The sequence below is a fragment of the Oncorhynchus keta genome, chromosome 13 (genome assembly GCF_023373465.1).
Source record: "Oncorhynchus keta strain PuntledgeMale-10-30-2019 chromosome 13, Oket_V2, whole genome shotgun sequence".
Classification (NCBI taxonomy): Eukaryota; Metazoa; Chordata; class Actinopteri; order Salmoniformes; family Salmonidae; genus Oncorhynchus; species Oncorhynchus keta.
Window position 1 is genome coordinate 26,954,929 of NC_068433.1, and position 27,966 is coordinate 26,982,894.

At 39.3% G+C, this 27,966-nt stretch overlaps 1 protein-coding gene across 2 annotated transcripts; it reads right to left on the minus strand.

Annotated features, from left to right (window-relative positions):
- Window positions 1-2,952: 2,952 nt before the first annotated feature.
- On the minus strand, window positions 2,953-27,922 carry LOC118373209 (T-box transcription factor TBX5-A-like). 2 transcript variants are annotated; one of them, XR_008062800.1, is made up of 10 exons: window positions 27,543-27,922; window positions 26,485-26,657; window positions 25,754-25,848; window positions 23,913-24,032; window positions 22,262-22,409; window positions 15,050-15,202; window positions 10,003-10,094; window positions 7,086-7,318; window positions 4,218-6,915; window positions 2,953-4,159 (listed from the first exon to the last, which is right to left on the minus strand). XR_008062800.1 is itself a non-coding variant. In XM_035759298.2 (9 exons), the coding sequence occupies exons 2-9, from the start codon at window positions 26,626-26,628 to the stop codon at window positions 6,326-6,328; spliced, it is 1,575 nt and encodes a 524-aa protein (XP_035615191.1). In that variant the 5' UTR covers window positions 26,629-26,657; window positions 27,543-27,922; the 3' UTR covers window positions 2,953-6,325. The 2 variants fall into 2 exon arrangements, 1 of the variants encoding a protein (XP_035615191.1); XM_035759298.2 differs by having other exon boundaries at window positions 2,953-6,915.
- Between the last annotated feature and the right edge of the window lie 44 nt (window positions 27,923-27,966).

The window sequence follows — 27,966 nt, forward strand, 5'->3', positions numbered from 1 at the left end:
AGGACACCGGATAAGACAGGACAAGTGCTCCAGATATAACAAATTGACCCTAGCCCCCCGACACATAAACTACTGCAGCATAAATACTGGAGGCTGAGACAGGAGGGGTCAGGAGACACTGTGGCCCCATCCGATGATACTCAGGGACAGGGCTAAACAGGAAGGAAAAAATTACCTGAGTTAATTGAAGAGAAGCGAAGCCACAACTCATGGCACAAATCAGTGAAGATGCATTGTTTTTATTTTATTTTACTTAATACTTTTCCTCCCTTTTCTCCATATCTATATGGTCATCATGTCAATAAGTGTCAGTATCAGTGTTCATTAATAATTCAGTCTTTTGGTTCATTAGACATTCATTCCTTCTCCCTTCAATGTATCTCTCTGCTTTCAACCACTGACCATGATGACTGAACCAGTGGCCAACAGTTCTCGCTCCCCTCTTTGAAAGCTGACTTTCTTTAAATGTTTAAAGAGCCTTTTGCATCATCATTCCTGGCCGGGCTTGCCCACTCGTGCATGTCTGGGTAAATGAGAGGATGATGCACCGGCTGTGGGGTGGCGGTGGGCATCAAGATACATAACGTGGTAAACAGTGGAGTGGAGGCCAGTCAATAAAGCACATGACAGAATTATTATATAATGTTTTCAAATTCCCTGGTTTCTATATAAAGTGATCTGTGCGTTTGAACCATAGCATATATACGCCTATTTCACATTTGCCTGTTCAAAATCACCGCTGCTGCTAATGTGCTCTATTTTTAGAACAAGGCCCCAAGCATCAGCCAGCTCACAGTGCATCGGACAAGCACAAGGAAAACGCAACGAGCGCAGATGCGACGTGAAAACAAATGATCTAAACGGGGGATAGCTAGCTAACATAATGTTATAAACATGATGAGCTTGCCAGTAACTTTAGTTACACTTGAAATAGTCGTACGAGCTAGCAAGCTAGCTACCGGTAGACAGCTAGTTTGCCTGTAGCATTTTACGCAGGGGAAACAAAAAACAGTGTTGCAAATTGGGCACAGGACCAAACCATGTTTTTTTGTCCTACCAGATCCACAAGAAGGTTCTGGATAGTGTATCCGTCTGTCCTTTGACTGTTGACGGATGTGGATGTCCAGTTCAGGTCCCAGGCTCCCAATGATTGTCATGTTTTTTTATTTACAAGTTCATTGTACTTTTGTCTTTAGTGTCATCTGTTCAGTACCTGAGAGAGCACACCCAGAAGACCTGGACACATTTCAATGGACACCCCTTACAAGTGGTGTAAAGCTCACCACCATTGTACTCTGGAGCAGTGGAAACACGTTCTCTGGAGTGATGAATCACGCTTCACCGTCTGGCAGTCGGACGGATGAATCTGGGTTTGGCGGATACCAGTAAAATGCTACCTGCCCGACAGCATAGTGCAAACTGTAAAGTTTGGTGGAGGGAGAATAATGGTCTGGGGCTGTTTTTCATGATTTGGTCTAGGCCCTTTAGTTCCAGTGAAGGAAGATCTTAACTCTACAGCATACAATGACATTCTAGACAATTGTGTGCTTCCAACTTTGTAGCAACATTTTGGGGAAGGCTCTTTCATTTTTCAGCATGACAATGCCCCTGTGCACAAAGCGAGGTCCATACAGAAATGGTTTGTCAAGATTGATGTGGAAGAACTTGACTGACCTGCACAGAGCCCTGACCTCAACCCCATCGAACTCCTTTGGGATGAATTGAAATGCAGACTGCGAGCAAGGCCTAATCGCCCAACATCAGTGCCCGACCTCACTAATGCTCTTGTGGCTGAATGGAAGCAAGTCCCTGTTATGGCTGTTATGGCACCAAAGGGTGGACCAACTCCATATTAATCCCCAAGATTTTCGAATGAGCTGTTCGATGAGCAGGTGTCCATATACTTTTGGTCATCTAATGTATCATCTTGTGATATCCTCTAATACCGAGTGACACATATGTGTGCTGGGATGTGAAATGAACTGTTACAGGTTTTGGATCTTAATTTGACCTGTATTGTCACAGCAAAATAATCCTGTAGCAACAGGATTTGAACGTTTACTCCATAATGTTACTTGATCAGTGGTTAGGCTATTAGCTGGTCAAAATGAGGCTACATGAAAAGTGGATTACTGTTAATATAACTCTGTTTAGTGTGGATTTACAGTGAATTTATGCAAATCACGAAGCTCATCTGTACTTCCTGCAGCACAGCAAAAATTATCGGCAACAACAGAGTGATCAAATTAAGATCCACATCTGTATACTTCCACTAACCCAACCAAGAAAATAATTTCACATTGATTGATAGAGCTTTGCCACTCCCTGCGCTGCATCTCATTCTTTACTCATTGCAACATCAAACTTGTCCACATCCACATTTTTACAGAAATTGTTTGTAGTATAATGAATTGATATAGCTTTCAATTAGATCATTCTAAAAACGGTGTGCTATGTAGGAGAGGACACTTCATCATAAATGGTCCTGATCATGAAGTGAATTAATGTGAGTGAGAACCTTCCAAGCCTGATTTAGACTGTCCAACAACAAACTGTTCTGTAAAATAATACAATGTGTGCATCAGGCTGTGGTTTGAAACAGTGGTCAAGGAGTGGTGCACTCTGGTCAATATGTCCTCGATGTCTAAGGTAACCGGTCAACTGCACCTGAGGGGTTGACTAGAGGGTGTGAACCAGCACCACACACACACACAATTTATGAGGGGCTCAGAGTGGTTGGCCAGACAGTAGACCTTTCATCCTCAGGATTATCAGTTGAATCAAGAGATGCTGGGGACAATTAGGCACAATTAGTTACTGCTGCCACCTACACTGTGATGACAAGATGTTCAACTTGTTGCTTTTATACAAATGATGTGTATGTAAACAAAGGACAAAAAGCATCATTAAAAAAAAAAGAGGTCAAATGAGAAAAGACAGAATGCTCTTAAATGTATTGCAAGTATTCTTTATTCTATTTACACGTGTTTATTTACAGCAACATAATCCATCTCTCTCTCTCTCTCTTAGACTTTTGCCATCTAAATGAATGTCCTGATTTCTAAAGCAGTATGATTAAAAAAGAAAATAAATGGAGCCTAAATAACAAAGAAACAAAAAGAACAGGACCGAATAACAGGTTCAACTTTTGATACAACAGGAGCAAGTTGATTTAGAATATGGGAAACAAATAAATACTATTGACAAGTAGCATTCTATCGACTACAAGTAATTCAAAAATAAGTCTTTGTACATTCGTCAAACTCACCTTTAACATATACCACGACTTCCATATATTGGCAGAATGTATGTATTGATGTGCATGTTTAGATCGTGTTTAATCTCTGCAGTGACCATGCTTTTACATGATCATGGTTTGTCATTAATAATCTGTGCCTCTCGTCCTTTACATTCCACATTGTTAAATCATATATACCATACCTATCTTTGTTGTTTGCTCAGTTTGAGTTTATGACTGTAGTCATGGGAGAAGTGCCAGTTGTCAAAACATAAATGAAAATATTGATATACAACACATTTGCTCGGTACAACATGGAAAAGAAGTCAACTAATAAAAATTGGATTAAAAAAAGTTTTCATAATATGCAATCACCTTTTCAGCAATGCTGGCTTCAATCTCTTATAAGGGCCGTGTCTGAATGAGAACTATACCTGCTATTTGAGAAGGTTTCTTGTTTCTTAGCTTTCTCCACATTGCAAAATACTACAGTTTACTATACAATACTACAGTACTTACTATATTATTCTGCAGTAAACTGTAGTATACTGTAGAATACTATACTACACTGTAGTATCCCACGATCATGAGTAGTACTTACTATAGAATGTTTTAGTATACTGTAGAATACTATACTACACACTGTAGTATCCCTCGATCATGTGTAGTATTTACTGTAGAATTTGGTAGCATAGTGTATAATACTATAGTAAATACTACAGTACTATCCGCAAAATAAATACTGTGGTTTTCACCAATACCCTTAAACACTACAGTCCTCAAAAACACTAGAGTTTAACTATAGTAAATACTAAAGTATTTAATTGCATATACCCTTACCATTCCCCTCCCCAGATCCCAATTTGTGCCACCCATAAGTGAGAAACCTACATTCCAAGTATAGACCATATAGTGTGTTCTCTACAGGTTATAGAGAAGAGCAGGAGCTCTGAACTATCTGTTCAGACCCCAGTCGTACCTACAGGTTATAGAGAAGAGCAGGAGCTCTGAACTATCTGTTCAGACCCCAGTCGTACCTACAGGTTATAGAGAAGAGCAGGAGCTCTGAACTATCTGTTCAGACCCCAGTCGTACCTACAGGTTGTGGAAAATTTGGCCTTTTAATATTTCTCTAGTAGGTTTACTCTAGGAGAAATCCTCCATTTCTATGTCAAAGATAATAAAAGAAAAACACTATAGTAAATACTACAGTAAATACTATAGTATACTACAATCTGCAAAAACACTACATTAATTACTATAGTATATACACTCGTTATTTTAACTGCAAATACTACAGTATACTACAGTGAAGTTGGCAAAAACACTAGTGAATACTTTTAGTATTCATGCCATAATATACTATAGTATTTTTTCATGTGGGTTGTTGCAGGCGAATACTGGGTCCATTTTTCACACACTGTTCCTAGACTTACTGCAAATAACAAATTGTTTCCATGTCAAAGTGTGTGTTGCTACATGCCAGAGTTAGAGAGGATATCAATACACACTTCCTCTACAGTACATACTGTCACATACTGTCACTCTAAGGACTATTTTTTTTCTGCTATAGTATTCAAACTAATGCAGACCAATGCAATGTTTTTCGTAAGTATCTAGTATGTTTTCTACTCTTAGAAATGTTGATTGACAAATCACCCATTAATTCAACAAGTACTTTTTTCAAAAGAGCCACAAAAAATAATCCCAGCCTCTGAATTTCTGTAGAACGGTTTTATACTGAACAAAATATAAATGCAACATGTAAAGTGTTCCATGAGCTGAAATAAAAGATCCCAGAAATGTTTCATACGCACAAAAAGTGTGTTTCTCTCAAAATGTGTGCACAAATTTGTTTACATCCCTGTTAGTGAGCATTTCTCCTTTGCCAAGATAATCCATCCACCTGACAGGTGTAACATATCAAGAAGCAGATTAAACAGCATGCTCATTACACAGGTGCAACTTGTGGAGGAGACAATAAAAGGCCACTCTAAAATGTGCACTTTTGTTATAACACAAAATAACACAGATGTCTCAAGTTTTGAGGGAGCGTGCAATTGGCATGCTGACTACAGGAAATTCCACCAGCTCTGTTGCCAGTGAATTAAATAAGTCGGCTTATTTAAGCCGCATCAAGTCGTTTTTAGAAAATTTGGCAGTACATCCAACCGGCCTCACAACCTCAGACCATGTGTAACCACGCCTGCCTAGGACCTCCACATCTGGCTTCTTCACCTGCGAGATTGTCTGAGACCAGTCATCTGGACAGCTGATGAAACTGATGAGTCTGCAATAAATCCCTTTTGTGCGGAAATAAACAAACATATTCTGATTGGCTGGGCCTGGCTCCTCAGTGGGTGGGTCTATGCCCTCCCAGGCCCACCCATGGCTGCTCCCCTGCCCAGTCATGTGAAATCCATAGATGTGCGCCTAATAAATGTATTTCAGTTGACTGATTTCCTTTTATGAACTTGTAACTCAGTATATTCGTTGAAATTGTTGCATGTTGCGTTTATTTTCGTTCAATATAGAAGGTAAGCAGTTCACAACAAAAAAAACGAATAAAATGAAAACCGGGAGGTATTTTATTTTCACCAAATGTTAAATCTACAAATCTACAGGATAAAGGTAAAAGAGCTTTCTATTGGCAGCAGAAAAAAAACATTGATAATGCAACACCAAGATGTAAAATACACTATCAAAACAGAACAGTTTTAAAATAGGGGTCTCCCGATGAAGCCACTTCTGTGCTTCTGTTACTCATGCAAAAGCATTGGGTTTTAAACGTGTTTAGTTTCCTTATAAGTCTCCTTAACTTCATGGCCAATGCTTTTCTCCACCTTGTTTTGCCTCATGATGTTTGCCTTTCGGCACAGTAAGAAGTCAACTGCAAAGACAGTCACGCAGTTCCTCTGAGCACCAAAGTCCAATGCTCTAGGCGGTCATGCCTCATTAATCTCATGAGACTGCACTGCCGTACTGTACTGCTTCAAAAATATAAATATAGATTTATCTAAAGCCCAACCTTATCAAGGGACTTTTTTTTATCCAACTTCTCCATCCTTTCCTATGAAGAAAGTTATTTTAGCTGCTCTCATTCCACTCTGGCATGATGCTGACGCTGTGCACTGTGTGGTACTGATGAGGCGACAGCGTGCGCGGGATCCCGTGCGAGTACAGGTACTCGTTGCCTTGGAGACCTGCGGTGGGCGACTGGATGCCTGCCCCAGGGCTACACTGGCGGCCCAGTGTCTGGTGGGCCATGGGGCCCTGGTACATGGCGTGGTGGGCTTCGCCCAGCTGCGGGGAGGCGTGGCTTGCCACCCCGCTCAGTCTGGACACCAGGGGCCCCGAGGTAAAGTGGGCGGAGAAGTGCTGGTAGGGCAGCCGCTCCATTGGCTGCATGGAGGTGACGGAGCAGCTGCCATAGGGCGAAACACTGGCCCAGGTGTTGCAGCTGATGTCCTCCAGGCTGGGGACGGGCTCAGCCCCTTGGGAGGCGCTGGCGTACATACAGGCCTGCCTCTGGCCAGACTCGGTCCTGTAGGGCCCCCCGGGCAGGCCCAGGCTCTGTGGGTAGCTGACGGGACGGTAGTAATGGTCGTCCTCGCTGGAGGAGCTCTCCAGGTAAGCCTTCTTGTAGGTGTGCTCCCCTGAGTGACAGTCATCATCCACTACAGACAGACAGGAAACAGTTACAGCTGCAATATTTACACATATTGTAGACTAATCAGCTGAGCAAAACAATTTATATATTTATACATTAGTGATCAATGTTTTCCCTTTTATATGCTTCCAACAACCCATCCCATTGGCATGCATATATCATGATAGCCTGGCCCACCTTTCCTCTTGATGCAATGGTAGTCCTGGCTGTGCTCGTGGGGGAGGGGGTAACAGCCAGACTGGGGCAGGAGGTCCTGTGAGGTGCTGGTGACCCCATTCTCACACTGGGTGTACTGGGAGGCCAGGCCACTGGGAGTGACCATAACCTGCACCTCCCCACTGAATGGGCTCTGGCTTGTGCCCACCCTCTGGCGCACCGTACTGCGAGGGACCACTGGGTATTCCTTAGTGCTGCAAACACACACACACACACACACACACACACACACACACACACACACACACACACACACACACACACACACACACACACACACACACACACACACAGGGTTACGAAATTATCATAACACTTATCGTACTGTATGCTTTTTCAATTTACACTGAGTGTACAAAACATTTGGAACACCTTCCTAATATTGAGTCGCTCTCCCTTTTCCCTCAGAACAGCCTTAATTCACCGGGACATGGACATTACACGGTGTCAAAACGTTCCATAGGGATTCTGGCCCATGTTGACTCCAATGCTACCCACATTTGTGTCAAGTTGTCTGGATGTCCTTTGGGTGGTGGACCATTCTTGGTGGACCACACGGGAAACTGTTTAGCATGAAAAATCCAGCAGCGTTGCAGTTCTTCACAGTCAAACCGGTGCGCCTGGCACCTACTATAATACCCCGTTCAAAGGCACTTCAATATCTTGTCTTGCCCATTCACCCTCTGAATGGCACACACACAAACCATGTCTCAATTGTCTCAAGGCTTGAAAAAAATCATTGAACCTGTCTCCTCCCCTTCATCTACACTGATTTGAAGGAGATTTAACAAGTTACATCAATAAGGGATCATTTCATCTGGATTCACCTGGTCAGTCCATGTCATGGAAAGAATGTTTTCTACACAGTATATATCACCACCACTAGTACTACTACTACAACTACTATAATTACCATTACTATTACTAATAGTAGTGATTATTAAAGACCCAGTGCAGTCAAATGTGATTTTCTTGTGTCTTATATATATTTCCACACTGAGGTTGGAATAATCCTGTGAAATTGTAAAATGTTTGTGTAAGAGCTGTTTGAAAAGACGGCCTGAATTTCAGCCAGTAAATGAGTTCATAGACAACTAGCTGTTTGGAACTCTATTTCTTGTTTTCTTGGTTTCCTTCCCCATTCAGACCATTCCAAGACAGTACAAGAACAATTCTTGCTTGAGAAATTGCTCTTTGCTAAGAAGCTATTTAAAAAAACGTTTTTAACCATTTTAATTGAAAACAATCACTGTAAGGTATTTAATTGTTACACAGACATGATTTGATATTGAAATAAAAATGACTGCATTGGACCTTTAATCATCACCTAATTATCCTAAATCAATCATCCTAATTATCTTTAGTATTTGTTCATTTATTTGCATTCACCATGGTTTTTCACATGCAAAAGAAGATAGATATGTTACTTGAGAACTGCCCCTGACCTCAGTCATTAACCATGGCTGACTTGTATACACTGTCTCTTTCATCCAATGATCTGACACTATACCCTTCTCAGTACTAACAAACCACATGGACTATCAATGAGTCACACCCACTTAGGATCCACTGAGAAAGTGTTCGGGAGGATTGGTTTCCAGTGGAAAGAAAGGCATTTATTCCAGTTGCATTAATCTAGAGGATCTATGAATGGACCATTTTTGCTACTTCTGTTTCTTTGACTGTTTCTTTTGAACCAGTGACCTCATCTCGCAATAAGCTCTCCCTTGGAAATATTAACCAAGACCAGATGTGCTGAGCTTACTGTACTTGGCAAGACAGGACAGTGGCATGTCGGAGTTATGGTGTGGTTTGGCCTTTGGCCAATTGAAATCAATTTACAAATGTCTATACAAAATAACTATCCCACTTGCAGAAGTATTATATTGTGACTTAAACCAACTTAATCAACATCTGACTGAGATAACTCAATATTAAATATACAATATAGATTTGTGAACACCCCAGTGATTAATAAAAAATGGATTATGTGTGCAGGTAAAATAGTTTTGGAGAAAAAGGACAAACATCCAAACTGTTATGTCTTCTCTCACTAATTCCATTATGAAATTAGTTAAATGTGTACCACATCACCGAATGTGGAAAATCATAGTCAACCAAAACTACCAAAATTAGATTCACCTGCAGTGGCTAATTAGAGAGAATGTTCTGTTCTCCCATTCCAAATAAAATGTATGGGAGGCAAAGTGTCCTTGCGCATGGTAAACCAAACTCCTTTAACATTTTTCTCAGATTTAGGAATCCTCTGTTTGAAAGCCCTTGCAACGCCTTTGTTGGCCGATCTGGGCAAGTTTCAAACCAGATTTTCTTCTTTGAAAATGTGTTTTCCACACTGTGTGGATGCATGTGAAAGTACTCATCTGGAGTGAATAGGGAAAAGAGCCATGTGGTCGATGCTAATGCTGGACCAGCCATATCATCAATGCACAGACGACTGGTAGGAATATCCCTCCCGGTAAAGAGGGAGATGTCGCTAGTTCAGAAGGCCCTGCCAGATCAGCCATAAAAAGCCCTGGGACATGAAGACTGGCCCCTGCTCAAGAACTACACTTACTCAGCTGGGGAGAGGGGGGCAGGGGGTGGTGGGTCTCACTGAAAATAACACTCATCTGGTTTGCATTTCACTGATTCAGGGATTACAATGGTGCTTGTGAAGTGACACTGTGATTAGAATGTCAGTAATCCTTATCTAATTGTGGTTACATTGTCTAATGCATGCTTCCAGTTTACCATATAGTGTGCCAAACAACCTCTAATGATGGTAATATTGGATTATTAGAGTTAGAAAAGTCAACCACTGAATCAAAGCTTAGCCATTGGCGATCATGGGTCTCTTTGTGCCTGTAATAGGTCCTACCTTTGCATTCTGGACATCCGGTGGAGCTCCATGTCATCACTCCCACGAAAGCCTTTGGCAAACGGGTTGTTCTCTATCTTAAGTTGGGTTATCTGAAAAACAGACCGCACATTTGTCATAAGTGATTCAACCGTCAATTAGCCTACAATTTTATGTAAAAAGAAAATGTTGCATCCCAATGTCATACACATTTCCTTTTTCCTATATTCTGTGAGAAGGACTTGTTGTGTCCTTCAAAGCCTCTTCAAAGACATCTTCACTCAAAACCTGCTTCTTCACCCTCCCATGTGGAACATCATAAAGCATCAAGATGGTTTTAGGATGAAACACTGGCCATAGGTCCACACACACACACCCTGGTCAGTAGTTGTATGACAATCTTAACTTTTCAAATAAGCACTCAAAAGGAAAGAAACCTCACAAAAGCATTGGCATAATAGGCCTACTATACTAGTGGGTTGCTGTGCCCCTGGTTTAGTTATTAACATGTAGATTAAATTACCATGTGCTCAGACCATTAAGCACACAATTTAATTCGGAAAAACATATTTCATTAATTTAATGTAAATATGAAAACTTTCTATCATCTAACATTAGCTTGCTTGCTGTACTATACAACTCTATACATATTAAAGTGGATCAGGCTACAGATCTAAAGTTGATGCCAGAAACGTAATTTCCCATGGAGCTATATACTGTAAAAGGTAATTAGTCCTGCTAACAATTATTTTTGTGTGGAAACCCTTGCCTAGAACCATTCGAGTAACCCAACTCAAAGTATTTCAGTGTTCAAAACATATATGGTGATGTCACTTTAGAACTTCATTTTTTAAGTTGTAAAATTCTTAACTGTTTTTTTTTGTGTGAACTTTTTGACACTAAATTGCATTGTTTTCTGAACTATAACTTTTGACATTACCTGAACATTAATTTTTGTTGTAGTGAACATATACATTTAGGGTCCCTTCTACTTAAATGATTTACCTTTGTGACATTTCTTTTTCAAGCGTAAGTAGTTCTGATTGGTAATTTTGAGTGATCGTGTCTTCATGTTTAAAATGTGTATCTATTTGAAGATTTAGTATTTTAACCCACCTTAGCAGGCATTGTTGAGCACAATACTCATTCCTCTATCAGTAAGTGGAGGTAGAGCTGTGAGCATTACAGGATGCTACATATACCTCTCATTAAGATTGCTGCACACCTTGTTGACGGGTGGGAATGACTTATCTCAATATTGAACATCAATTTGTCTGATGGTTTTGATATGTGTTCATCATGATCAATTACAACTGAGCACAACATATTGCTTAATACTATTTTAGAAATATAATTTACTTTCTTCAAACATGCATACAACATTGTGTAGAAGTATCATAAAGTGTAAACATTTTGAATTACCCACAATCCTCTAAAAACAGAGCCACATGGCACTATTAGGAATTCATAACTTGCAAAAATGTAATAATTATACATCAGAAAAACACAGATAAATCCAGTGTTTTTACTCAGAGATCAATGTCTGACTACTACTTTATTATATTAAGTAAATATGTAAAACATTGAAATCAAGAAAGGACAATTTATTTAATAAATGCCAGATTGACTTTAAAACCTTAATTAATCATAATTTGTAAAAACGAACTATATTAGCAGAACACAAAGTTATTTACTCAATAATAAACAGTACTCGAAAAATATTAAGTGATAAGAAATCCTAATGACATATGAGTTAGTACGATTTGAGTTTTAATGACTACTGGATACATTTTAGTAGCCACTAATCCATTTCTTTAATGGGTTAAGCAGTTACTTTTTACAGCGTAGAGAGCAAGTAGCCCATCTAGGAAACAATTATATTATTTTCCAGATTGGACCAAAGCCATAGATTTTGGATAATGGATAATGGATAATGGAATGAAGTTCTAACAGCCGCAAATATTACGATTTGAGATTAAACAGAATGCAGGGCACTCGGTTTCTGGCAGGTAGGCCTAATTAGTTGGCTGGTCTGCTGTGTTTCATGCCTCACAATAAGACTGGATTTTTGTCCACGCGGTGGCTTTCACTTTCTACGAAACCTTGTAAAATATATCTCATTGAGACATACACGTTTTTAGCTTCTCGTTAATGCACTGTCCGTTTGGCAAACGTCTAGATTTTCTTTGGGAAGCAAATGTAGAATTTAGTGTGGATAATACAGGAGTATGAGGGTATTGAATCTTACCATATTTCAATAACATGATTCTCAAAATTATTTCTCAAAAAGTAACTAGCTTATTAAAAAAGCAATCATTTTGAAAATAACTGTTGGTGGTACAAAATGTTTGCAAAAATAACTTGTAGCCTACACATGCTCAACAAAATAGGCTACAGGCCTACCTAAAAGCCTAACTGATATTTAATCGCTTAATATCCCTATCTAATTGTAAACCAATTAGGCCTATGCAGGATAATTTAAGGTGTTTCAGGTGAAAAGGCCTATGAAATTACAAAGGGTGGCATGAAAAAGAATGCTATCTTCAAATTTGAATAGCATAGTAAATGCAAATGTTAATGGCACAAAATGGTCAACCAGGTTACATACAGCATATTTACACTTGGACGAATTCATACCAGACTATACAAATGTGGGAATTTTTCCAAACTGAGCCCAAAGGTATACATATTGTATAGTGTGCCGTTGCATGAAAGCGCCATGCATGAACTAACCCTGTTCGTGTGAAAAAAACTACAAGCCTGGGGTGACAGTTTCCTAACAATTCTGGAGACATTTATAGGCCTAAACACCCCGTTAAATACAAAGCAAGTTGTTACCAATGCTGGGTCGTTAGATAGCCTACTTGCCTTGACTACCAAGGATAGCAATCATGACAAACATTCAGCCATAATAGATTACTGCATTTGTTAATCAGCCCTATTTACCATAATGCAAATATAATTTTTAAGAGGTAGCCAATACGTTCAGATTCATAGGCCCAGTGTTTTCTGTAACCTGTATAGAACTAACTAATTTGAGAACAGAAGATGTGAAAAGGCGAGTTGTTTTCGAAATAGTTTATTCAGAAGGAAATGTTTTGTTTTCAATTCAAGTATAGCTATGGGCAAGTTTGTCCGTTCTGAATAAACTGTTAACAGGTGGTGCGAGTTCCCCCAAAAGGCATGGCATGATAACTTCTTCTTAGCTTAATTGGCAGATGGAACATTCTTTGATTAGGTATTCGTGGTAAAAGTTGAGGAAATCAGAATAGACTGTCTGGAAGTCTGGCAGGCCTAATAATAATAATTAGCCCATGTTGCATTCTCAGGAGCCCTCAAACTCCCTGATTTTAATTAATGTTTTCTTCAGAGTTTCAGTCATTTGTATTTCCTGTTTCTCAGAGTCTTTGGGAATTCGGATTGGCTCAGGACACATTAAGGGTCCTTACCCTCTGCACATTCCCTCTGTCCCACAGTAAAATCTGACTCAGACATAGTTAAAAACGGATGTTAAACGGACGCAGAAATGATTGGGCAACACTCCTAAGATTATGCGTATGCCTGGTCGGATTTGAGGAAAATGTAATCGTTTGAAATTATTTCTTTTTGTCTTCTCTTTGTAAATAAACGTTCCAATGCGCAGCCAAAATAAAGCGCATGCAACAGGTGGTTGCATGTTTGAACGTTCATAGAGGACAATATCACACTACATGATTGAAAATATACCCACTTTTGAATTTAAAACTTACTTAATAAGTAAATTACAACACTTTAACCATTTATCTTCCAGGGATTTAAGTGCAGGTTTGTAAATAGACTATGCCTATATTTTTCTTAGTGGTTTCATTTCAGTCTGAAAATATTTTGAAAATAATGTATATCGGCCTACATCACATTTGAGCAAATAATAAATTCAAGTGAGGAAGTTGGCTTTCTGATTAATTAATAACCCTGAGCGTACCATGGGAGACGGATTGTGTCTAGCCGTAACCATTAATTGCATAAAGACGAATAAATATTATTAAATACTGAAATGCTCTTAATTCAGTGACAAAATTGTACTTTAAATATTCTTTAAAGAAAGTAGGAGCTAAACAGTTCATATTTTCGTTCATGTGCGAAATCATGTTCGAACCTGTGAATTATTAGTCTACATTTACATTATACAAATAAAATACATGCATGCATATATATATTTTTTGTAATCGATATTCATCACAATATATACTATTTCGAGATGTATTGCAACTTCGGGCTAAAAAAACAAGTTGGTTTAGGCTTATTTCTTACAGGCTATAGGCTAACACATACATTTTCTCTAATATTATAAATAATATGCATAGTCATAATAATAACTGTAGTAGCCTGTTAATAATACACTATTTATAAAGCTCGAACATAATAAAGTACATTTAAGCATATAATAAAACGTTCAAAATGTATGAACGTTATACTTACGCCCTGAGCCTTATCTGCAATCCGTATCATTCACAAAAATGTAATGAAACTGCACCAGTTGAAATTTCCTAAAGTGTCTTGAGGTCGTGCCTTGTCCAATATTTCGGACATGCGGTTTCCCCGACCCATATTCACATCTGTCAATGATCTGAATATGATATCAGTGATAATCAGACATGAACCTCATGTTCTGCCACTGCCATGGTGACATAGGCCTACGTCAGACTCCATTTGTGGCGAAAGGATACACTCCATCCGCTTTATTATTCAATCTTTGATAATCAGCCCATTCATCAGTTTTCAATCTTCCCGGCACGTCTTTAGCAGCAATGTGGGCCTACATTCTGATGTTCAGGAACTGATTTCGATTTATCCATGAAGTGATTTTATAGACTATATGTGTTGTGACGTTGTTACTTTTAATTGAGCAGGCAGGGGCAATGCAACAATTCGATTTCTCTATATGCCAAAACGTTTTCATTTGTTCTAAACTGATTGTAATTAGGCTTATACATTTATAATGCACTTGCAAATTCACACCAATTTAGGCTATTCTTACATACATAATACCACGGCGTAAATATGTCCAAAATCGAAGGCGTAGGCCTACCTTATGGTTCTGGTAAGATGTTACCGCAATGAAGGCAGTCTCGGGGAATACGTGGGTACAGAACGCCGTGTTTTTGGAGCCAAAGCCATTATTTTCATCCGCTTTCACGATGTGAATCCTGGGTTGGTATTTATGCATGGAGTTGAGGATAATCTGAAGAGAGAAATGTATTCCATTAAGCGCCTTTTGTATTTTGACAATTTCTCTTGATGCATAATCCCGCCAAAACCCAAATTCTGATATTATCAAAATCACATTCAAATAAATCCAAACCCATTCAAGACAATGAAGATAATATTATTGCTTTGAACAAAAACATACTAATATAGAACATACAACGTATATCATAAAACCATGAATATACCAATAGGCCTAATCATAGCAATTCGAAAGAAAAAGCATGTAAATATATAAGCCGATAGAATGTACAGTCAAAATCTAAATGTGTGCATAGTTTATATGTTGCCTAACTCTACAAGCCCATCACTGAAGGGTATGACAGTAATAAATAAACACATACATACAACGCTGTTTACATTACATGATAGTGCACATATGTCAAAAGAGATGAGTTCCCATTGTAACACGTGAACATCTTCTCTTTCCATGCTTTTCCCCTGACCCCTGACCTAGTTTGTGCCAAGTGATGACTACTACCACTGGCCAGGCTGGCGACATTAAGACGGCGGTCCACCCAGTTGAACTTGAGCCATGAACTCTTCTCAGGCTTTAGTCTTAATTGATCTGACATACTATGGAGTCATGGGCATCAGCCGTGAGCAATCTAATGGTTTTTAATTTCATTAAATTTAGAGATAACAAAACAGTGTTTTTCTCCTTCACCTCCTCAGGAACCCTTGCCCCTTGGGTATTCCTCCTATCTGTAGGTTTTTTTGTGTTCCTTTCAAGCACGCTGCAGAGAAAAAAAGGGAGAGGATGCGCTGACTACAAAGACATGACCTCAATGGATTCTCACAACTGATGGAACAATTTAACCTCAAAATAGAGAGTAAATTGGGATCCACTGTGAATTTTCCAAAAGCACCTTGATAGTAGGTACAATGAAATTGATTGTCTTCTTAACAAAAATGGGTCAACGTCTTTCAACAGCCAACAGCCAACATTATAACTCAGGTTGATTTTCTACATGATAATACAATGGGTCAAAGCTGAAGTATTTTTGAGATTTATAAAACACTGAATCAGATAAATACTGTGGGAGAAAACGAACTACAGTGCCTTCAGTCATACCCCTTGACTTATTCCAAATGTCGTTGTTACAGCCTGAATTCAAAATTGATTAAATATTTTTTTTTCTGACTCATACACAATACCCATAATGACAAAGTGAAAACCTGTTTTTAGAAATGTTTGCTAATTTACTGAAAATAAAATACAGAAATATCTAATTCAAATAAGTATTCACACCCCTGAGTTAATACTTTGTAGAAGCACCTTTGGCAGCGACTACAGCTGTGAGTCTTTCTGGGTAAGTCTCTAAGAACATTCCACACCTGGATTGTGGAACATTTGCCCACTTATTATTTTCAAAATTCTTCAATCTCTGTCAAATTGGTTGTTGATCATTGCTAGACAACCATTTTCAGATCTTGCCATAGAAGTAGATTTAAGTCAAAACTGTAACTCGGCCACATAGGAACATTCACTCTCTTCTTGGTAAGCAACTCCCATGTAGATTTGACCTTGTGTTTTAGGTTATTGTCACACTGAAAGGTGAATTAATCTTCTAGTGTCCGGTGGAAAGCAGACTCAACCTGGTTTTCCTCTAGGATTTTGCCTGTGCATAGCTCCATACCGTTTCTTTTTTTATCATGAAAAACTCGCCAGTCATTAACGTTTACAAGTATTCCCATAACATGATGCAGCCACCACTATGCTTGAAAATATGGAGAGTGATACTCCCTAATGTGTTGTATTGGATTTGCCCCAAACATAACACTTTGTATTTCCAGTACTACTTTAGTGACTTGTTGCAAACAGGATGCATTGTATGGAATATTTGCATTCTGTACAGGCTTCCTCATTTTAATTCTGTCAATTAGGTTAGTATTGTGGAGTAACTACAATGTTGTTAATGGCAGCATCATAGTGAAATCCCTGAGCAGTTTCCTTCCTCTCCGGCAACAGAGTTAAGAAGGACGCCTCTATCTTTGTAGTGACTGGGTGTATTAATTAATGCCCCTTCCAAAGTGTAATTAATACCTTCACCGTGCTCAAAGAGATATTCAATGTGTGTTTTGTTGTTGTTGTTTACCCATCTACCAATAGGTGCCTTTGCGAGGCATTGGAACACCTCCCTGGTCTTTGTGGTTGAATCTGTTTTTGAAATTCACTGCTCGACTGAGAGATAATTGTATGTATGGAGTGTTAAACACTATTATCGCATACAGAGTGAGTCCATGTAATTTATTATGTGACTTGTTGAGCACGTCTTTACTCCTGAACTTATTTAGGCTTGCCATAACAAAGGGGTTGAATACTTATTGACTCAAGCCATTTCATATTTTCATTTGAAATGAATTTGTAAAAATTTCGAAAAACACAAGTACACTTTGATATTATGGGGTATTGTGTGTAGGCCAGTGACAAAAAAGATCTCAATTAAATACATTTTAAATTCAGGTTGTAACACAACAAAATGTTGAACATGTCAAGGGGTGTGAATATTTTTGGAAAGTATTCAGTCCCATTGACTTTTTCATTTTTTGTTATGTTACAGCCTTATTGTAAAAAGGAATCAAATGTAACAAATCCCAATACCCCATATTGACAAAGCGAAAACAGGTTTGTAGACATTTTTGCAAATGTATTAAAAATAAAAAACATATCTCATTTATGTAAGTATTCAGACCCTTTGCTATGAGACTTGAAATTAAGCTCAGATGCATCCTGTTTCCATTGATCATCCTTGAGATTTTTCTACAACTTGATTGGAGTCCACCTGTGGTAAATTAAATTGATTGGACATGATTTGGAAAGGCACACACCTGTCTATATAAGGTCCCAAAGTTGACAGTGCATGTCAGAGTAAAATTCAAGCCATGAGGTCGAAGGAATTGTTCGTAGAGCTCCGAGACAGGATTGTGTCTAGGCACAGATCTGGGGAAAGGTACTAAAAAGTGTGTGCAGCATTAAAGATCCACCAGAACACAGCTGCCTCCACCATTCTAAATGGAAGAAGATTCTTCTTAGAGCTGGCCGCCCGGCCAAATTGAGCAATCTGGGGAGAAGGGCCTTCTTTAGGGAGGTGACCAGGAACCCAATGGTCACTCTGACAGAGCTCTAGAGTTTCTCTGTGGAGATCAGAGAACCTTACAGACGGACAACCATCGCTGCAGCACTCCACCAATCAGGCCTTAATGGTCGAGTGGCCAGACGGAAGCCACTCCTCAGTAAAAGGCACATGACAGAGTTTGCCAAAAGGCACCTAAAGACTCTCAGACCATGAAAAACAAGATTATCTGGTCTGATGAAACCATGATTGAACTCTTTGGCCTGAATGACACACGTCACTCTTGGAAACCTGGCACCATCCCTACGGTGAAGCATGGTGGTGGCATGTTTCATGCTGTGGGGATGTTTTTCAGTGGCAGGGATTGGGAGACAAGTCAGGATCGAGGGAAAGATGAACGGAGCAAAGTACAGAGAGATCCTTGATGAAAATCTGCTCCAGAGTGCTCAGGACCTCAGACTGGGGCGAAGGTTTTACCTTCCAACAGGACAACATTCCCTAAGAACACAGCCAAGACACCGCAGGAGTAGCTTCGGGACAGGTCTCTGAATGTCCTTAAGTGGCCCAGCCAGAGCGCGGACTTGAACCCGATCAAACATCTCTGGAGAGACCTGAAAATAGCTGTGCAGCAACACTCCCCATCTAACCTGACAGATCTTGAGAGCATCTGCAGAGAGGAATGACAGAAATTCCACAAATACAGGTGTGCCATGCTTGTAGCGTCATACCCAAGAAGACTCAATCTGTAATTGCTGCCAAAGGTGCTTCAACAAAGAACTGAGTAAAGGTTCTGAATACTTATATTAATGTGATATTTCAGTTTTCTATTTTTGTATAAATTAGCAAACATTAACAAAACTGTTTTTGCTGTGTCATTATGGGGTATTATGTGCAGATTGATGAGGGGGGAAAAACAATTGAATACATGTTAGAATAGGGCTATAACATAGCAAAATGTGGAAAAAGTCAAGGGGTCTGAATACTTTCCGAAGGCACTGTATCTTCACATTCACCAATCCCATCACAAAGCCTTCAATGAAGGTTGGTTGGGGACATAAAATAAATTATGAACATCAGCGTATATCACCTGCCAGCCCAGCCTCACATCCAATTTGCGCATATATGTACAAAATGTATTTCAGCAGATTTCGTGCGTTTTTGTGCATTTTTGTGTGGTTCAATTCGTTCGAAAATACATTAATTTATGTGCTACTTAATTCGTGCGAAAAGACACTAATTTAACCAGTAGTCACACAAGCCTTTGCAACAACCATATATATGCGATAGTTTATATTTAATTTGTGTTCTTAAACTCGATGTAGGATCAGGCAAAATCCCTTGAGTTGCACATAAATTCGTGTCTTTTCTCACGAATTAAAACAGAAAAACGCACAATAACGCACGAAATTTGCTGAAATGCATTTTGTACATATATGCACAAATTGATTGTGAGACTGTGTTGCAGCTGCACTGCAAATGTACAAGTTACTGACAAGGTTAAAATCTGTCGTTCTGCCCCTGAGCAAGGCAGTTAACCCACTGTTCCCCGGGCACTGATGGCGTGGATTTCGATTAAGGCACCCCCCCCCGCACCTCTATGAATCAGAGGGGTTGGGTTAAGTGCGGAAGACACATTTCAGTGGAATGCATTCAGTTCAACAACTGAAAGGTGTCCCCTTTTCCTTTATCTGGCTAACAGATTCACAATGATACAAACCATTGGGATGATTTGATTTACAACATGTAGATAGAAGACAAGGTTACAATTAACTCCCACGTCTGTCATGTAACCTATACACTAAAACTATTGTGTTAATTTCTTACAAAACAAAAACAAGAAGCACAGACAGACATACTGTGGGTTGGTTCCCTGCATGTCTGTCTGTCTGTATGAAGGGGCGACCAGAGTAGAGCAGACCAGACCACCCACTAGGCCTCCAGCACACGCCTTCTCTGCTGCCTGGCTCTCTGCATCTCCATTCCCCCCGACTCTGTATAATAGTATTTAATGATAGTGAGGGATCACCCTGGGTCCCCTGCGGCTGCCTTTCAAGTTCCTCCACATCAGAGAGCTTTCTGAAGACTTTGGATTAGCAGAATTTGTACACCATCATCTATTGCTCATCTCACACTGCCATTCGAACATAAACAGTGAGATATCCACAACCCACCCAGCTGGCAAAAACATGTGTGGGGAGGACTGGACGAGCGCACTAGCGCCAGCACATTTTGGAGAAGATGAATAACGTGGAAAAATGTTTCGCAATTCTAGAGGAAGATCAAAGCCATAGTTTAGGTTTGTGATAAGTGTTGTGTTGGATAAACCGTAGGTGCTAAGTTGAACATGGGTAATCATACTGTATGTTTATATGCATACTATTGGTATCAGATAGACACGAAAGGCTCAATTAGCAACATGTAACCCAAATAGCTGAGATTATACCATCTAAATTATTGAGAATAAGAAACAATATATATAGATAGTCATTAAGATGCATGTTAACATTGACCATATACAATTAACTGTAGAAATCTATCATAGGAATATCAGACATCCCTTCAATAAACTCACATTCATAGTCAATTCCAAACATACAGTAATAAAAAACATGAATTTCAACCAATTAAAATGGTTTCAAAACGCTATAGGAGACACTGGTCTATAGCAGCATGCTCTCTGGCTGAGGAGGTGAGGTCCTGCTCTGCTCTGTCTAATTTCCAGACGTTTCAGGTCCCTCCTGGCTCAAACTACCTCACCGACATGTTTTAGCTCCACGTCCGAAGCTAGTAATTATAAATCGTCTAAAAGTTATTTCAGCCAGCTGGACCAACAAGCTGATGGAATATTTTTTGGCTCGGCACCAGTATTTCATTTATGAATCCCATGGTACTTCCTGGACACGAAAGAGGGCAAGCCAGGAACCACTGCAACCAATCAAAAATGAATTCTGGCCGCGAAATTTACAACACCGTTCACATTCCAACTGAACTGAGCTCCAATTTCATTCTACTAGCTGGGTTTTGGCAAGGCAACAATCACTATCAATTCTCACACACCGCCAATGGAGTCATGTGATCAGGCAGAAGATAGTGCTGTAAGTGATAGTCAAAGAGAGTAAAATCTGGCCTATTACTGACTTCAACACATGCAAACAATACAAAATGATTTCCAATCAACATACTCCCTACTACAGCTATCGTCAATGACTACAAGTCGCTATTAAATCTGTGACTGATTCTGTGCTGACCTTTTATAGTGGTTTAGTTTGCACCCAGTGTGTTATGCTGAAGTAATATCACATATTTGCTTCACTCTGGGCAGAAAGAGTAGGTTCCACCAACTGCAATTCGTATCAGCTTCATACTTCATAGAAGTAACAATGAAGTGACCAATATTGACACTTTCTTGCCTGTCATAATTCAAGAGATGGATAGAGGACGTTCATCACTTAGCTTTATATCATTTGTAATTTGTTTATTTGTGCATAATCTACTTCCTTATTTCAAGTTATATAACAACCACTTTTGTTTTTTGGGTTGTCAACTATAGCATGGGGCTGTTGTTATGTCCTATACGTGATATGACTGTTGTATTGTATGTTATTGTAATCTGTCCAATCCTGCATTCTCTGTTGAGATGTGTAATTTGGCCAAAATGTTACCCACACCCCCCGACCCCATAAAATATCTAGCCAAAATCACAATTTTTAACATCGAAGAAAATAGATGATGTAATTGATGTTTTTGTGTGCTGTTTTGTTTCCGACATGGATCACAAAATCTGGGGTCTTGGGAGTTCATAATAATAGGTCGTTAAAAAGAAAGAAGCAGATGCCATCTGACCTCTTGTCTGTACTAATGCATGCAGATGATGTGTTAATCATTATAATCCTTTACGAAATTCATCAAGCATCTTGCAAGACAAAGCCGTAACATATGAAGAGTTAAGTAACACATACGTGTCCAAAAGGATCCAGGTGGTTATTCGTCAGTTTCAGCTTCTGGAAAGAGACAAGTTGCCTCATCCAATGCGCCCCTGTCGCAGGAGAGTCCGGGTGAACGTAGAGCCTCCCGGGCATGGCAGGTTCGGCCTTCCCGGTCACGGACCTGAATCACAGAACCAAAGTCTGCGTTTTACACTCAAATCACAGCTAAATTAACCCAACTATAAATGGTACGATAGGCCTACGCTTATGTGAGCAGATAAAAGCGACCTCTAACCTACAAAGTTGTTCCACTCATGAAAAATACTTTCTCACAATTCAAATATGCTGTTCATGAAAATGCTTAGGCTCCCTTTCCCCTTTCATCGGAAATAGTGGTTTAGGCTAATATGTAGCCAAGGCTTCTTCGAAATAAATTCAGTTAGGCTATTTGGAAGTAGGCTTGGGGTTTGTTCCAAAACTGGAGATTTTATCAAGGTTATCCAGTTAATGAAATGTAAGGTTTGAGAAATGCCTTTAGTTGTAGCCTAGCCTTTGGTTTGTAGTATTGTCCGCGTAGGCTATAGCCTAATTTTGTTTAGCCTGTACTCTCAACCCGTTGGAATAAGAATGACGAAGAATTGTAAAAATGGCTATTGCGCGACAATATTTTTTTATTTATTTTTTTATTTTATAGTCTACATTAGGTGTGTCGTGCTACGTGGACAGTTGGGTTGGGTCAGCCCAATTAGCATAACCAATAACCTGCATGCTATTTTGCAAGGGCGAACGTTATTTTCTTACAGTAACCTAGGCTACTTGACCAAAAACAGATTAGTTCCACAACATGCGCTGAACGGATCATTATCCGCGGTATTCGCCATTGAAAACCACTGACCCAAACAAGGCATTCTTGACCAGATGGACATGACACTAACAACTAGTGTTTATAGGCTGTGTTTCGCTGATGGTGAATATTGTATTTCAGAGCTGTCTAAAGAGATCTACACCCTCACCAAAGGAAACATCAACACAAATATGAGTTCATTAATTCGCATAAACCACCTCTAGTCGGTAGTCAGAACAACTCCCCAGCATTTGCCAAGGATCCCCCTACACCACACGGAAGCTATTTCTTCTTCAGAATTGGTAAACGTTTAGTACTTAAGCTAAGGCTGCATATCTCAAAACATCAACGTTTTGAGACATTTGAGCTATAATGAATAGTTTGCTAAAGAACCAGTAAATGCCCTCGAATATAATCTGAGCCATAAATCGTAGGCCAACCTAATTTCAATAAAAAACGTTTTTAGTCCCCGGACTGATTATAAATCTCATTCCAATGTGTGAAGTATAATGCTTTATTTACATAAACTGGACACGACCTAATACTAGGCTACTTTATTGCACATTGACTACAGTTTCCTTCTACCTATATGCAATAGCCTGATGCCTATAGACCCATATGCTCCAGAAATGCATTGAAAAGTTATTCAAACTCAGTCGGGGTGTTGCACTCTGCAAACAGAAAACACCTCATGACAAAGTGAAACATCCTGGGTCAAAAATAGGCTACATATGACATGTTCATATCTTGTATACAGGTAGGCTACTTATTGTCATAAGGCTGTGGACATTATCTCTGATGCGATCCCAGAGGAACTGTATTTGTTCAAGTCTTACACACCATTTATTATCGGCGAATTTGTAGCGATGGTCGTCCGCGGGCACGACATCCATCAGGAGTATGTATTTCGTTTTAGGGTTCAAACCAGTGACCTTCACTTTGAAGCTGGGAAACATTCGCCTGCAAATGAAACAATATAGTTACACAATGTAAGTGCATACATTAATACATTATGCCTGCTATAGGCTATTGGTGATTGAAGTTACCGTATATTTCCTTAAGGACATTTCTGATTATTTACAGTCTATGCAATCACATTTATGGACAAGAGTCGATATTCAACTCAATTTAATATCAATTGATTACTTCCGAAATCACACTGTAAAATTTAAGGAAATTATACGACCTTGACGCACAGTCGTTGCATAGAAGCCCACAACTTGTTCCAAACTTAGCTATCTTAAAATATCAACTTATGACCAACTATGCATACACTGCACGTCTTTTGGGGTGGGTCAGGGTGTGAACCCACTGGTTCACAATGCATGTATATGCTATCAACGTCAGATAGCCTATGCATAACCAAATGAAAGGTAGAACGACAATCAATCAAACATAATCAAATGTAAGGGAATTAGGTAGCCTAATATATATTTTGTTCGTTTGGAAACAACTGCATAATTTCACACATGCAACAACTGAAGCGAATGCATACTTCAACAAAATAAAACATGTATTAAGGAAGAGCCTATAGTTTCACGGTGAAATAAACGTTAGCTGCTTTTGCATCAAATGCGTCACTAAAACCAGATGCATGGTAACATACGTGCATATGTTCAGAACGTTTACACAAGTACCCTGATGAAATGGAGTCTATCAGGTTGGAAAAACGTCAGAAATTGCTGTCGCACGCCGATTGGTATCCAAGCCTCCAGGCCTACAAGCTGTTTCTCAAACGGGTGACCTGCCTGAATAAAGAGGCAGCCGCGAGGTGATGGAAAGGGGTAAGGTAACGAGGGCGGGAGGGATAATAACGTCTCAAGCCAATAACGGGAAAATGAATGGACAGAATATAAAGACTGCTTTATGCAGTTGAGAAAAAAACACGAACCTAGTGCAGACTGGAAGGATATTGAGACATAGCTGAAATGAATAATAAATAGGCTACTACCTAAGAGCCACAAGACGATTTGTTAACATGAGCAGAGACCACCGACCATCATGCATATTCAAGTTCACACCAAGTTGAGGTAGAAGAATATCTCAACCATATTCCGTGAGAGACTCTGAGCAGGACAGGTCTACCCAATAAGCCCAATTGCCGTGTTGGCCTTTTTGTCTTGAAAAGTCACTCGATAATGCTTTCAATATGGCAAACGTGGAGAATATAAGGAAATAATAAATAAATAAAAAGTAATATCATACATCCAATTTGGAAAAAGACGACAAAAGGGTGGAAAAAATGACAGGATTAAAATAATTGAGGATATATAGGCTATAAAGCATGTTTAGTGTACATTTATCTGCCCCAAAACTAGTCTCAAACCGACTATTATCCCTTTAGATGTATTTAGGGAACTATGCCGTGGTACATTGGTAGAGAATGAAGTGTAAATACAGTAGGCCTCCCTCTAGAAAACGAGTACATCATCAGTATAGCTATCACTATTGCAACACAAAAAGATTAGTAAAAATCTATTTTCTCCGTGGACATAGGTCTACAGCAAATGTATGGACGAAATAACTTTTTCAGACAGCACTGTCAAAACTAAAACCACTAAATGCTGACCATTCTTATTTACTAATAATGATTAAAACATAACCTCACATGCAATTGTATGTTTCTCAAAGGTATTCGCATAATCCGTTAATGCCAGTATTAGCAGTTGTTGCTCTCTTACCTTCCCGCTTTGGTGATGATCATCTCCGTCCCCACCTCATGAAACTTCGCCCACAATTCCCTCTCATGCAGGTACACTTTTATCCCCTCCATTCCCTTCAAAATTAGACAAGTTAAAGGAATATCAATATGACCTTTCTTGCAGTGGAGACCAATTGGTAAGCTTATTTAGCCCAGTTAGTATTAAGCATATGTCATGTCATTCATACAGGATAAATGTTGCACTGTGGTATAAATTCAATAATAGTTTAACAAAAACCTTGACATAATATAATTTCATATTAGCCTACCATTCACATTGGGCTACCTCGTGAAACAATAGGCTACTATTCTGAAATAGTATACCATCATTTTCCATTAAGCCTATTATATAACTAGCCTATAAATTATGTGATTTGACTATAAATAGGCAGATAATAAAATCTCACAAAGAAAATACACGAAACTGCAATAATTGCAGGACTAGACTACGGTAACCAACTACCAAGCGATTAATCGAGTTGATTGACATGATCATTTCACGGAACTTTGTAGCCTATAGGCTATAGTTCAAAACAATGGTAATTCTACGTTTTTATGCACACTAAGGTCTGAAAAGTTTGCAGTGCACGTACTCCTCTTATGAGTCGTTTACAGATATCCACATTTAATACGTAGGCCTAGATACAGGTCCAGAACAACACCTAGGCAGTGACTTGAGACCTGAAGTACAAAATAGCGTGTAAAACTGACCTGTTGAATATATGTCGTCTGGGAGGATGGAGATTTGCTCGAAGTTCCATTTTGTTTCTCTGCTTTACTCTCAGTGTGTAATTCCTTTGACTCTGACCCGCTGGGCGAATTTTGCAGTCCAAATGTTTCCTTCTGGTCTGCCATGTCTGTAGCTCCGGAGACCAAGGCCCCAACTGTCAGATCGAAACAAAAGCGCATTTTAACCTCCCATTCTCTGTCCTGAATATGCGCATAACTTTTTGATGTGACATTGGTCGTCTTTAATGAGTTGCAGGCCAAAATAAAATGTAGCCATCATTAGACAACATGGCCTGCTATTAACATGGCCAACACACAAACATACACACATACACACCCACCCACACACACACACTGATCACAAACAACTTATTTAGGTTAATTTTGTGAAAATATCAGTCAATATTTTTCCTTAAAATATAACTTAATTACCAGTAAAAATAACTATTAATAAGGATAAGGACGTTTTTGCACTGTCTTTATTCTTCTAATATATTTCACCCTTTGGACAAATGACTTGCGTTTCATTATAACTGATAGGCCACAATAAAGAATAATATAAAGACTTCAATAACAGCACAAATTATTACAAAACAAATAATGATGAAGGCTACTTGTAAAAAGTAGGCTAGGCTATAATGAGCATACCAATTGTGATATATTCATAGCAAGGACACCACTCATTGAAGGATTCTAAATTTGATGATGCTGACATTGTTCATATTTGTAGAGAATATAGACAACTGGTCGCAAACAAATATACATTCGGGACAGATCCTATAGGTTGTGTATTCCTAAAATGCCAATGGAAACAAAAAACAATAGCCTACCATAGATGGTGTTGGTAAGAACCATCACTGCAAAACATATACATGTATTTGTAGGCATAAAAACAGAGAGCACGACGTGGCTCCATGCAAAAACAGACTATTTTCTTCCACTACGAGGTCCTACACTAAAATGACCTGCGATAACAACGACAATAGTGAACCACTGACCACTGGAACGCGGAATACTCCGCACAGTAAAAACGGATTTACCTTGTAACCAGATACGTCACTTTCAATGTCGTGAAGATATGGCACAGCAGAGGTCGTTTCTTCAAAAATGGAAAGTGTTTGAGAAAAATGTCCACCCAATTCAATGTATAATCCCAATGTGTAGCCCGAAAAGGCTATCTAATATCCCCATTGATTTTCTCTATCTTCAGTGCAAGTCCAAATGTACGGTAACCAAGCGAAAACGCACAGGTGAAGGAATATTCAGGAGTCTAGCAAAGATGGCTAAAATAAGCACGCGGTGTTACTTTATTGTACATTTATTGTACATTTTAGAGTCGAAGCCTTCCCTGCTGATAGCACATAGCAGTATAGCAAGTTACAGAGGAGCAGATCCGTCACCACCTTCTCCCCTCCCTCCTCTCACTCTCTCTCTCTCTCTACGCACCAATGGCCCACAGTAGTA